Source organism: Sminthopsis crassicaudata, chromosome 4 (genome assembly GCF_048593235.1).
Source record: "Sminthopsis crassicaudata isolate SCR6 chromosome 4, ASM4859323v1, whole genome shotgun sequence".
In the NCBI taxonomy this organism is placed as follows: Eukaryota; Metazoa; Chordata; class Mammalia; order Dasyuromorphia; family Dasyuridae; genus Sminthopsis; species Sminthopsis crassicaudata.
Window position 1 is genome coordinate 132,041,390 of NC_133620.1, and position 12,347 is coordinate 132,053,736.

At 39.0% G+C, this 12,347-nt stretch overlaps 1 protein-coding gene and 2 non-coding genes across 4 annotated transcripts in view; all 3 read left to right on the forward strand.

Annotated features, from left to right (window-relative positions):
• The window catches only part of TCP1 (t-complex 1), a 19,024-nt gene continuing 6,677 nt past the window's right edge, over positions 1 to 12,347 (forward strand). The window contains exons 1-5 of one of the 2 annotated variants that reach the window (XM_074309395.1): positions 1 to 661; positions 2,866 to 2,951; positions 3,161 to 3,289; positions 4,479 to 4,576; positions 5,110 to 5,220. In XM_074309395.1, the coding sequence (XP_074165496.1) occupies positions 598 to 661; positions 2,866 to 2,951; positions 3,161 to 3,289; positions 4,479 to 4,576; positions 5,110 to 5,220 (488 nt within the window). In that variant the 5' untranslated portion in view covers positions 1 to 597. Of the gene's footprint in view, positions 662 to 1,689; positions 1,835 to 2,865; positions 2,952 to 3,160; positions 3,290 to 4,478; positions 4,577 to 5,109; positions 5,221 to 12,347 lie in introns of those variants that run through there. The other variant, XM_074309396.1, reaches the window with a different exon arrangement.
• LOC141542058 (small nucleolar RNA SNORA29) lies at positions 4,104 to 4,239 on the forward strand. Its single transcript, XR_012482062.1, has one exon. It is a non-coding gene; the product is annotated as a small nucleolar RNA SNORA29 (small nucleolar RNA).
• On the forward strand, positions 4,867 to 5,003 carry LOC141542057 (small nucleolar RNA SNORA29). The gene has a single exon (XR_012482061.1). It is a non-coding gene; the product is annotated as a small nucleolar RNA SNORA29 (small nucleolar RNA).

Consider the following 12,347-nt stretch of genomic DNA (forward strand, 5'->3'; position numbering starts at 1 on the left):
GGCACCCGCCGACCCCGGGACACACGCAAGAGGATGCACTTCTTTGCCCTTGGGGAGTTTTTATTACAATACTGGAATGTGCTCCATTAATCCAAAATTTGTAAATATAGAAAATGCGGGGAAAAAAACCCACACATCTTCACTATAACCTTAAGCTTCACTCTAACTCTGATCTTAAGCTTACGTGCCCCACCCAGCAACCGCTTTCTAGAAACCACTAGAATTTCCGAGCCCGCATGCGCGCCCACGGTCCTAACCGAACTGTCCTTCCTTCTTCCGCTAGCACTAGAAACCAACTCCTCCCATCCTCGAGCGCTTGACTTCACATCCTATCTCTAATTGGACCAAAACTTCCCCCGCGTCACTAGATGGCTTTCTCCACCCTCTCTACTTCGTGGAGTCAATTCCCTTAGGCTGGGTGACTTCGCTCGCTTCCGCTCCCCCCCCTCCCCTCTTCCGAGACCGGAGAAAGGAGGGGGCGGGGAAAGAGGGTTACCCAGCAGCTCCTGCGGCGCCGTTCACCATTCCTGCCCCGCTCCCTGTTTCCACGCTGTTGCAGCTTCTCCGCTTCGCGGGCGTGTGTGTCTGGCAGGGAAGATGGAGGGGCCCTTGTCCGTATTCGGGGAACGGACTACCGGAGAGTCTATCCGCTCCCAGAACGGTGAGGGCGAGCTGGGGGGGTGGTGGGGAAGGCCTACTCGGAGGGGCAGCGCGCTTCCCGGGGTCGGCGCAGCCTAAGGCCTAGCCTGCGGAGCCGAACGGGCCCCACCCCTAACCCCCCACTCCGTGAAGGCCCGGTCCGTCAGCCTGCGGTGGGGGGAAGGAAGGGGTGAATTCCAATCTCAAGGAAAAGCTTCCAGGACCTAGCTGGGCCTGGCAGGGCGGGAGGCCCGGGAGCCGCCGGCGGCCACGTTTTCTAAGCGGGGGAAGCGCGGCCCTGCCCGGAGATAGCCGTGGCCTGCGAAGCGCGCACGCTTTTGCCGAACTAGGCCGAGCCTCTTAGGTATCTAAATTGGAACGTGAACCTATGTACATTTTGTTGGGGGCACGAGGAGGTGGCGCGCGTCTCGTCCTATTCCCTCCGCTATCTTGTCTTACTCCCCGATGTTGGACCGAAACCTGATCAAGACTAATCAGCCAGTTAGTTCTGGGCGAATGGACGCCGGTGGCTTTCACCCCCATGGTTGCCCTTAGTTAAGAGTACGGCCAGAGTTAGAACTGGGGGACTGCATTTCTGATTTCCGAGAGGCGGAGAACGTGGTAGCGCTCTGGGACGGCCGATCCCTTCCCCCTCCCCAGCTTCTCGGGACTTACTCTCCAGAAGGGAAACCCGGAGAAAGCGTGGCTCCGAGTCTTTCTTCCACAACTCTCAACACGTTTGGGAAAGGCCTAGAGTGAGAGTGGGGTTCCTAAAGCCAGGTGATTGAGGACGGGATGGTATCGATTGTGGACTCCCATGCCTTGTTTGCCCAGTCCAGGGCAGCCCTACCCACCTCCCTTCGATTTCTCTTAACTTTGTAAGCTTTTCATTTTAAAAATGCCCGAAATTTAACATTGGGTGACAAGTTTTATTGATTTCCAAGAGTTATGAGTAAAGGAACTAGTTTTAGTTAATTGGATAACTTTGTTAATTTATTTCTCTAACTACGGACTTGTAAAGTTGCTTACCACATAATTCATTTTACGCAGAGCTGCTTGATGAAGTATTCTGAAGATGTCTGAATGGGACCTATGATAAATTTTGAATGAAAGTTTAGAGAACTGGTGATTTTAAAAAATACTCCTATCTTTTAAGAGAAGAAGGAAGACAAGGCGATTGCCAGTCTTTGATACTGTATGTCTTTTGTTTTTGTCTAGTTTTTATTACTCAAAGCAAAGCGCAAGCAGTTTCAGTTTAGAATGCTAAAAGGAGTACATTTACATAAACGACAAGTATAAATTGTAAAGATCCTTTATCAGTGAAACTTTTTAAAAAGCTTTTTCTACATTGAGGATCTGCTAATGGTATAATTCCTTAATTCCCAAAGTTTGGAGGAGAAAGCTAATTCTTATTTTTTTTTTTCTATGTGAAATTGTAGACTATAATAAACAGGCAATGTTAATCAAAGCTTCTTCACATAGTAAATATATTTTGATTGAATAACTGAACAGTTAACATTTTTTTCTCCAGAGAATAGATTTAAGGTTGGCTTAGTAAGCTTCATGGGTCTAATTTTCAACAGAAATGCTTGAAATGATTGTATTTTAGGAAGTGTGGGTTATATTGATTGACTTATTTTAAAGTGCAATACAAATATAATATAATTGGTGTAACAATAACTGCCTATCTGATATACTATGGGATGTAAAGAGGAAAAGGAACAAGCATTTAATTTTTTTTCCCCTTAGGCAATTGGAGTAAGTGACTTGCTCAGGGTCACACAGCTAGGAAATATTAACTGTCTGCTGCTGACTTCAGGGTCAGTGAACCATTTAGCTGACCCACAAGTATTTCTTAAGCACCTATTAAATGCCAGGATCTTTGCTAAGGGCTTTACTAATATCACAATTAGTGGGTAGATACTATTTATCCTCATTTTACATAGAACTAGGTAGTATGGGAGACTGAATTTGAATTCACATCTTAATCCCAGGTTCAGCATTTTATTTATACATATTTTATACCAATCTATTTCTAGGAGAAAATAATTGTATCCTAATTCTTGCTATACATGGGAGCTTCTGAGATTATTAAGATTTTTCTTTCTCATAGGTATTTTTTCTTGTGAAAAGGCCAGTTGAAGCCAGCATTATACTAGCAACAGATAACATTTGAAATAATGGAGGTGTACCTCACTTAATTATCTTGTTTTGATATTTTTACAGTTATGGCTGCAGCTTCCATTGCCAATATTGTAAAAAGTTCTCTTGGCCCAGTTGGCTTGGATAAAATGTTGGTGGATGATATTGGTGTAAGTACAGATAAAGTTTTAAAACACTCTGGTGGTTTTCAATAAGATATTTTGTAGGGTTTTGTTCAATAGATTGTCACATAAATGCTTTAGTACTGTGGAACTACATATATGTTTATGAGAAATTCCTTAAAAAGGTTTAAATGTTGTGTCATGGGCACATTAAATGCTAATTTCTTTTAACATTTTTTTTTAAATTTCCAAAATAGGATGTGACTATTACTAATGATGGGGCAACCATTCTGAAATTGCTAGAGGTAGAACATCCTGCAGCTAAAGTGCTCTGTGAATTGGCTGATTTGCAAGACAAAGAAGTTGGAGATGGGACTACATCTGTGGTAGGTAGACACTAAAAATTTGTGGTACTTGGATCAAAAAGTTGTGATTTTTGTTTGTTTATTTTTTTTTTTTTTTGCAAATTAAATAAATACATCATCTTGATGTATTGAATCTGAAATAAAAGTTGGGAAGAGAGATAAGTATTAATTACATAGTACGAAAAAGAAATGGAAAATCAATTTGGTTTAATTTCTGGGTTGCTGGTTGCGAAAGTCTTGGAATCAAATTTTACTTATATCATTGTATGATTTTTGAGTCATTTTATAAGTTTTTCAAATGGTTAGTTTCTTAGATGTGATAATTGGATTAGCATATAGAAGGTGTCTGTTTTGGATTCTGAAGAATTTTCAAATGCCAGCGTTTAGAATTTGCTTATTTCCCCCGGTACTAAGAATTCATGAAATTTTGGACAACTTTATATAAGTGATTGTAATTTGCTTACATTAATCCTTTTGTTTTACCATGTTTACTATGATAGTTTGGAGATCCTCAAATTTGGATTAGGACTTAGTCCCAATTTAAGGAGCCAGATGAGTTTATGATCTTTCAAGGAGAAAAAAAGGACATTGGTGGGGCATTAGTTTTCAATCTCAGGACAACCTAAATAAAGTCAGGGTCATCTAGTTTTTTTCTGGAGCCATGATATTTCCTAAGATATTTTTTGGGCATGTGAGTTAAAACTTTTGATGACCCATCTTTCACAAAATTGGTCTTCTCTAATAGAGAAGAGATCAAAAACCTGAACAGGGCAACTGTTGGCAGTCATTACATTGGAGCAATTTAAAAGGAGACCAGCTGATACCAGATTAGTGTCTTCCCATCTGACTACCACTTTTTCACTTCATAGATTGAGTGGCTATGCTTATGGGATAAAATATAGCTGCCATTATCTGATGGAGAAAGGGTGGCCTTACCTTTTTTCCTATATGAAATGGCAGAACAGTCTAGCTCTACCATATGTTATACAAATAAAAAATAATGTTTAATTAACCACCATTACAGTAATATCCTTGGCAACCTTAAAAATAGAGACAATCTTTTGATTGAGTAGCTGAAAACAGAAAAGCTCAAGAATTCTTCCTATGATTTAAGAGAGATATGTTAATGGTGTAGAACAAAAACTTTCCATGTTTCCCTTATATAGTTAATATTAAAAGATGTGCTATGGACATTTTTTTCTTTCAACAGGTTATTATTGCAGCAGAACTTCTGAAAAATGCAGATGAATTAGTCAAGCAGAAAATTCACCCTACATCAATTATTGGTGGCTATCGACTTGCTTGCAAGTATGCATTCATAAAAAAATTCATATTAATTGAAATGTCTCATTAATCTCCCTTTGCTTGTCTGTAAAACATGATAGTTCTTATACTATGTGATATCTTCAACTCCTTCAGAGGCTGATTTTGAGAAATACTTTATGGATAAGATGAAAAGGAAAAAGAATCTTAAAATTTTCATTGAAAACTTGACTAGTTAATTTTAGTTGTCTTGTTAATTTTACTTTAGGATAAGATGAAAAAGTTATGGTGTTGGCAGTTGTCATATTTGAATAACTCAGAGAACAAATTAGTATCTTCCCATTTGACTACCACTTTTTCACTTAATAGATTCAGTGGCTATGCTTATGGGATAAAATACAGCTGCCATGGTCTGATGGAAAAAGAGTGGCCATGTCTTTTTTTCCTATATGAAATGGCAGAACAATATAGTTGTATTTCATATAAAAATGGTTTTGTTAATCACAACTACTTACTACTGATATCCTTGTCAAAATTGATAAGTATTGATTTCTGTATTTTAAAAATGTTTTAAATAGGGAAGCAGTGCGGTATATCAATGAAAACCTCATCATTAACACAGATGAACTTGGAAAAGATTGTCTCATCAGTGCTGCAAAAACGTCCATGTCTTCTAAGATCATTGGAATGTATCCTTTTGTAGTGTTGATTGTAGCTTACAGCTATTTAAATTAACTGAACCCTTTTAATATGTTAGTTTTGATGCTTCAATTCTATGGTCCTAGCATATGGAAGTTATATTTGGAAATATCTGAGTTTGGCAGGTAATTTCCAAGGAAAAGTTCTGTCTTGAAAATGAGATATAATTTAGAAGAAAATTTCTTCATACTTGAGACTTCTCAGTTATTTGAAGGTCATTGAATATTTCTTCTATCAGTGTTACCTGATATTTGTTACCTGAGATGAAAGGAATTCTAGTGGCAGATGTCCTTGGAATAGTGGTTTGCATTTTTGGAAAAGGAAGGTGAAATTATTTATTGATAGTATTATAGATTTAAGAATTTAGAAGTTTCTGTCCTTTTGAACTACTTATAAAGGACTGGGTGGAGAAATACATCATGTTTTTTAGAAAAACAGATTAGTTGTAATATTGTATTTACATATATTCAAACATACATACTAAAGACTCCAGCAGTCTGGATACTAATGTGAGGGATAGAAAATCCTATCCAAAAATGACTTCTCAGAAACCTCTCGAAGTAAAAAGCAGAAAAGTTGTTTATTTAACAAATTCTCATGAGAATGAGCAATTCCACCATGAGGAGGGGAAAGAAAGCTCATGGTAGAAGGGCTAAAGAACTAAGGGAAGATAGATAGTTTTTATAGGTTTAATTGCAAAAGGATTACATCATGAGTTTGGGGAACATTAAGAGATAGGTGCCCCCCCCCTTCCCCACCAGTTAATTGAATGTCATCATATATCTCAAAAACTAAACAATTAGTAGCCTAAAACATCAATAGCCTGGACAGACATAAATGTCAACAAAAAATCTAAGCAATTAGTAGCCTAAACATTGAACATACCTATGCAGGTCACAGAGACCTAGAGAAGATAGAATACAGAAAAGGAATTTAACCTTGCTGTAAGTTCTTCACCATATCCTTACTTCATACTTGCTCCACACAGCTCCCCACTCCTAATAATGTGATTTTTATCACATGCTCTATGAAGAACTTACACATTGATCAAAGTCAGTTAACAAGCTCACACATTGTTTATCAAGTTCACTATCAGATTTATCCCTTTCCAATACTCTCCAACCTCTTTTCTGGAGAATCATCATTTTAACAGCATCCTCTGGATGCAATAATTTTGAAAGGGATCAGTGGACTATTTTGGTTATTCGTGTAATCATATAGGGTAAACATAATGGTAACAATATAATACCACTGATAGCAATTAGTCCATACCATAAAAGTTGTTTTCACCAGCTACCATCAAACCAAGACCACCAGCTATTAGAACAAGGGGATTTACACACCTGTACAGACACATGAACTATTCTGTGAATGCTTTAGTAATTTCTTTTACCACTTGTCCGTTGTCATTGATTTGCATGCAACAAGTGGACAAGTTTAATTTTCCACAGACCCCTCCTTCCTCTGCTAACAGATAATCTAAAATTAATCTATGTTATAAAACAGCTTCCCTTGTTTAGGTGGCCTGACCGACTAATAGATCAAGGGCCTGAGCAGTTTGGTTAATTATTACCTCAAGGATTGCCTGTAATCTAATCAACCGATTTAACACATATATCAGTGTTTGATACCTCCCTGATTACCATCCTGGGCCCATGTTGCCAGTCTGTATTCTTTTATAATTCTCTCTGAAGTCCAGGCATTTCCCCACCCATTGGCATCATTTGTTTGGGTCAAAGAAGAATCAATGCAGGTTAGAGAGCGGTCCACACTTCGTGTTTCCCTTTCCAAATCCTTGTATAACCGTATCCCCAATTACCTGCCAACGCTTGATGAGAGAAAGAAAAATTTAGGTCTAATTATACCTATATAACAAACTCCAGTCCCATTTTTGGGTAAATGAGTATTAGCTGTCTGACTACAGATCCAATAATGCCCCTTCAGGGAAGGATTTTTTCATACTAAAATATGAAGGGTCCACTTGAAGGTGGAAAATACCTCACATCTCAGAGACTTAAAGGTCCCCCTCTCCCGTATTAGAATTACATCTCCAAAGATGACTTTCAACTACCCACTGGCAGATGCAATCGTTTTCTCCAGTTAGATCCTGACGGTTCCAGAAATTATTAAACATTTTCCTAACAGTGCCTTCTCTATTCTCCCACTTCCATTCCATTGAAGTGTAGGTTGAACCTGTTGCTATGCTATTCAAGGTTATACATGTCCATATCTGGAGTCCCTCTCGATCAGGGATTAAACAGGCAGATGGCGTTTTCCTTGCACACCCCTCACTCCTATTACAACTTTGGATACAGCAAATTGCTGATCCATCATAACAAGTTATACTAGTTTGATTCCATCTATTCACATACCTACTGTAGTCTATGATAGCTCCCTTCTCTGACCTGCAAGTAAATGTCCATGTACATTCATTTTCTCCCATCCATGGCCCTGTACCAGTCTGATGTAGGCAATGTCTCCCTAAAACTGTACTGGTCAGGGTCCAGTGATGCTTTTACTCCACGGCTCTCGAGGTACCAGTACAAAGGATGTACCCACATAAAAATCATATATGCATATACAAGGTACAGTCTCCAACCCTTTGGGTTTGGTTCACACCCAATTCTCCTTACTAGTATATAATACCCCTAATTCCTAACAATACAGTTTAACAAATTGTAATATCTAATACAAACAAGAAAAGTTCCAAGACAGTTCCCCAAATGAGACAAGTCAAAAAGATTTTACATGCACAATACATCAGTCTTTGCTCAGCCACACTTTCAATGTTCCTGGATCAGTCTCTACTGCCCACTTCTTTGGCGCATCCACGGGACCTTTGACTCGAGTGTGATGTATCCAACCTTCCTTTTTGATACGTATTGCTGTATCTGAAGTCAACAAAATCTGGAACGGTCCTTTCCAGCTCAGGGTCAGCTTGTCCTTCCATGTCCAAACCAGGACCCTGGCTCCAAGCTGGAACTCATGCACTGTGAATCCTAAGGGAGGAGTCTGAACAATAAGCCCTTTTAGGTGTAAAGTTTTTAGATGTTGCAATAAAGACATGACATTTTCCTAAAAACAAATCCTTGGTCTCAAACATTGGCTCCAAGGAGGAATTTTGAATCCCTTTTAGATAAGGGTGACCATACAATAACTCATAAGGTGATAATCCCACATCCCTTCGGGGTTTTGTTCTAATTCTTAAGGCAAGGGGAAGGCACTTGGTCCAGGGCAATTGTGTCTCTAACTCAAATTTAGTCAGTTGCTATTTAATTTCCTTATCCATCCTTTCCACTTTACCTGATGAGGGCAGATGCCATGGGGTATATAAGTCCCATGATTGGGCCACAGATTGGAGGTTCTTAGTCATGAAACGGGTGCCTTGGTCCGAATCTACCTGCTCCACCATCCTATACCCCAGAATGATATGCTCAAGGAGTACTTTTACAACTGCTGAGGCAGTTGTCCATGTAAGGGGAAAGGCCTCCACCCATGAGGTCAGATGGTCCACTACGACCAGCATTTATCTGAGACACCCCACTGATGGCAGCTTGGTAAAGTCCGCCTGTGTGCTTTTGGAAAGGCCTGATACCAGGGGGCCTTCCTCTTTTTTTGGACTTGTCATTGGGCCTCCCTATTCATCCTCTGACAAACAGGACACCCGCTGACCAATTGCCTGCTATTATGTACAAGCCAATGCCACAAACTTAGCACCACATCACACAGGCCTTGGACACCCCAATGACTGCCCTGATGTAAATGTTGGAGTACATGTCTCATACCTGCTATGGTCAGTACCTCTCTGCCGTCAGGGAGGAGCCAGTGCCCTCTTTATCCTACTGAGCGTCAAGGCTTTGGGTTTCCTGCTTCTCTTCTGGGATAAAGGAAGGTGGAAGCATTGGAGGCAGAAATGCCAGAATTAGCACCATCATACTTACAGATTCCTCTTCTCCAGGCCGTTTCACCTCCTCATCTGCAAAGCAGTTTCTCCTTATCTCAAATGAATCTCCTCTTTAGTGCCCCTGCACATGAATCACTGCAATATTCTTAGGCAACATAAGATTAGTCAAAATTTCAGTGACCAATGCCCTGTGTGCCAATCCCTTTCCTTTACTGTTCCCATTCTTTCCCTCAAGTAATTTACAGGATCTAATTTCTTTTTCCCTTCATTTATACAATGACCTAAATATTTTACCTCACATTTCACAAATTGCAATTTGTCTTAAGAAATTCTCAGTCCCTGTGCTCCTAAATAATTTAACAAACTGATAGTGACTTGGACAAGGCCACTCTTTTTCCTCCCTGCCACAAGAAGATTATCTACATATTGTAAGACTTTTAACAAAAAGAAATTTATCCCAGAATGATCACACAATTCTTACATACTCAAGTGGATGTTCCATAAATTGAATATTATATCAATCATTTTGCTTTTTTTTTTTTTTTAATACCCAATACACAGAAAAATCCCAAACTACATATTGTCCATAACAAAAACATTTTCAAAAGGACAAAGGCAAAAACTACTATTCTTTGGAGTCCCTCTAAATAATTGACATCAATATAGTGAATTAAAACTTTCTATTTTCACAGAAAAGAATCTGAAAAGTTCTTAAAAACATTAATTAAACATTTTTTTAAATAGCCCTTTTAGAATATATATATATATATATATATATATATATATATATATATATATATAAAACATTTCTGATCATATTCTTTAAACACAAAAACCATTATGTATTTTGGAAACAAATATTCACTCAACATCTTGTATGAGTAACCAGACCCTTTAAATCAGTTTGCTTTCTTCAGCCAAAAAACGGCTGCAGCTTTCCACTGCTGTTCTCCTCCTGCAAAAATACATCCCATCTCACAGTCATCTCTCCGTGACTATCTTTTTCAATAAGTTCCTTCTTTTCCCCACTGATTTCTTCTTGAAATCATTTGCTCCCACTAATCAATCCTTCTTTAAATCACCTTCATTCTCCTGTCCCATCTCTGTTTCTCTTCTCCCAATGCCTATTTGCTCAAACTTTCTCTGATATACTTTAAACACTTCCAAACCAATAACTCTTCTGACTAGATGCTTCATTTAAACTATTAATTGCTTTTGTAAATCAATCTCTTTTGTCCCTTTTCTTTAATCACCTTTTTTTTTTTAAAAAACTTTAAACTTCAAGATTCATAACCCATAATGATAACAAATTACCCAATGTTTCAGAAGCGAACCAAAGTTTTTCTTTTTCTTTCTTCTGCCTGAATGCTTCAAGGCCACTAGTAAGAAGCTTCCCATGTGGTATTAAGCAGATAAGATTGTATTGCCGTTACTCCTCTTTAGCAGACTTTGAAAATCTGCTTTTCAAAGAAAACTTCCCCCACCAGTTTAAAATAGCCAAGTTCCATTTACTTACAAATTAGTACATCAGGTTAAAAAGACTTAAAATCACGAGCAAATAACCAATTTCCAAACTTCTTAACATTCTTACAACTTAACAGGGCTTTTAAATCAGCAAAACAGACTAGGGGCTTTTCCCAGGACCCCTGCCCCTGGAGAGAATGTTTCACCTTGACCATTCTTCCCTCCCAGAATCCAAACGGAGTTTCTCTAAACTTCCAAGCCCATTTAGTGCATCTCTCTGCCTTCCCAGAGAATGCCTAGATATTGCATGATTTAAGACCAATGCATTCTGAGCCACTCTGAAAGAATTACTACTCTGACTGAATCCCAACTCCCAGCAATTCAGCCTGCTATTTCTCCTAAGCCTGCAACAGAGGCTGAACTCTTTATCTCTTACCAACTTGCTGACTTTTAACACAGGACAAAAACAATACAAAGCACAAACATACAGACACAAGTAGAGCTCTTATTTTCCCCTTTTACATTTCTTTTTATACCTAGCTACTGTCCTGACAAATTCTTTTGACTGCTTCTATCCCATTTTTCCAACTTGGTCTCAAACCAAATTGTCAGCAAAGACCAATTGTCTTGCTGCGTGGTCACTCCAGAGAGAATCATCTTAGGAAATCCTTCCCTTGGGGTCAGAGAAGCAGTCTGAACAAAGCAATTTTTAGGAGGGCTAATCCCTCGGGTCTCCCTTGACCCAGCCAATAGACCCCCAGATTTCTAAGCTCACCTGGAGAAACACATGTTTGCTTAGACCACCGCCGGCTCGTCAGGACTCTATTTCTCCTTTTTATCTTCAATTCTGCTTTCCCCTGAGTATCTCCGCCTCAGGTCTTTTGTCAGAGAGAGAGGGAGGCTACACACTCAGAGCCAGAGAACGTGGAAAAAAAACTATCCATGGGCACCTATCCCCATTCAGGATGTGCAGCCATCTTCCCCCAAAGACTCATCCCGGACTGAGCCCCCAAACTGTGAGGGATAGAAAATCCTATCCAAAAATGACTTCTCAGAGACCTCTCGAAGTAAAAAGCAGAAAAGTTGTTTATTTAACAAATTCTCATGAGAATGAGCAATTCCACCATGAGGAGGGAAAGAAAGAAAGCTCATGGTAGAAGGGCTAAAGAATTAAGGGAAGATATACAGTTTTTATAGTTTTAATTGCAAAAGGATTACATCATGAGTTTAGGGAACATTTAAGAGATAGGTGCCCCCCTCTTCCCCACGAGTTAATTGAATGTCATATCTCAAAATCTAAGCAATTAGTAGCCTAAACATTGAACATACCTATGCAGGTCACAGAGACCTAGAGAAGATAGAATACAGAAAAGGAATTTAACCTTGCTGTAAGTTCTTCACCATATCCTTACTTCATACTTGCTCCACACACTAATATGAAATACAATTTTAAGACTGAAGAGTCTATTCTTGGATATGCAGTTTTAGATGAATGTTGTCTAAAAGGGGAGATTTTTTTTTTTGCCTACTACTAAGTTGTGGCCTACACTGGTTAGAATAAGGAAGAATGCTTGTCAGACCAAAGGGACTAAAAAAAGGTTCATAGCTTAAAAAATGTTTCCAAAGGGGAGCTAGAAATGCTAATAATTGCTTGTAAAAGGAGTGTACCAGTACTTTAGCTTTATTATGAGCATTGTTTTGCCACAATTAATTCATCAGTCATGCCATTTCTTTCTACAAGTGGAATAT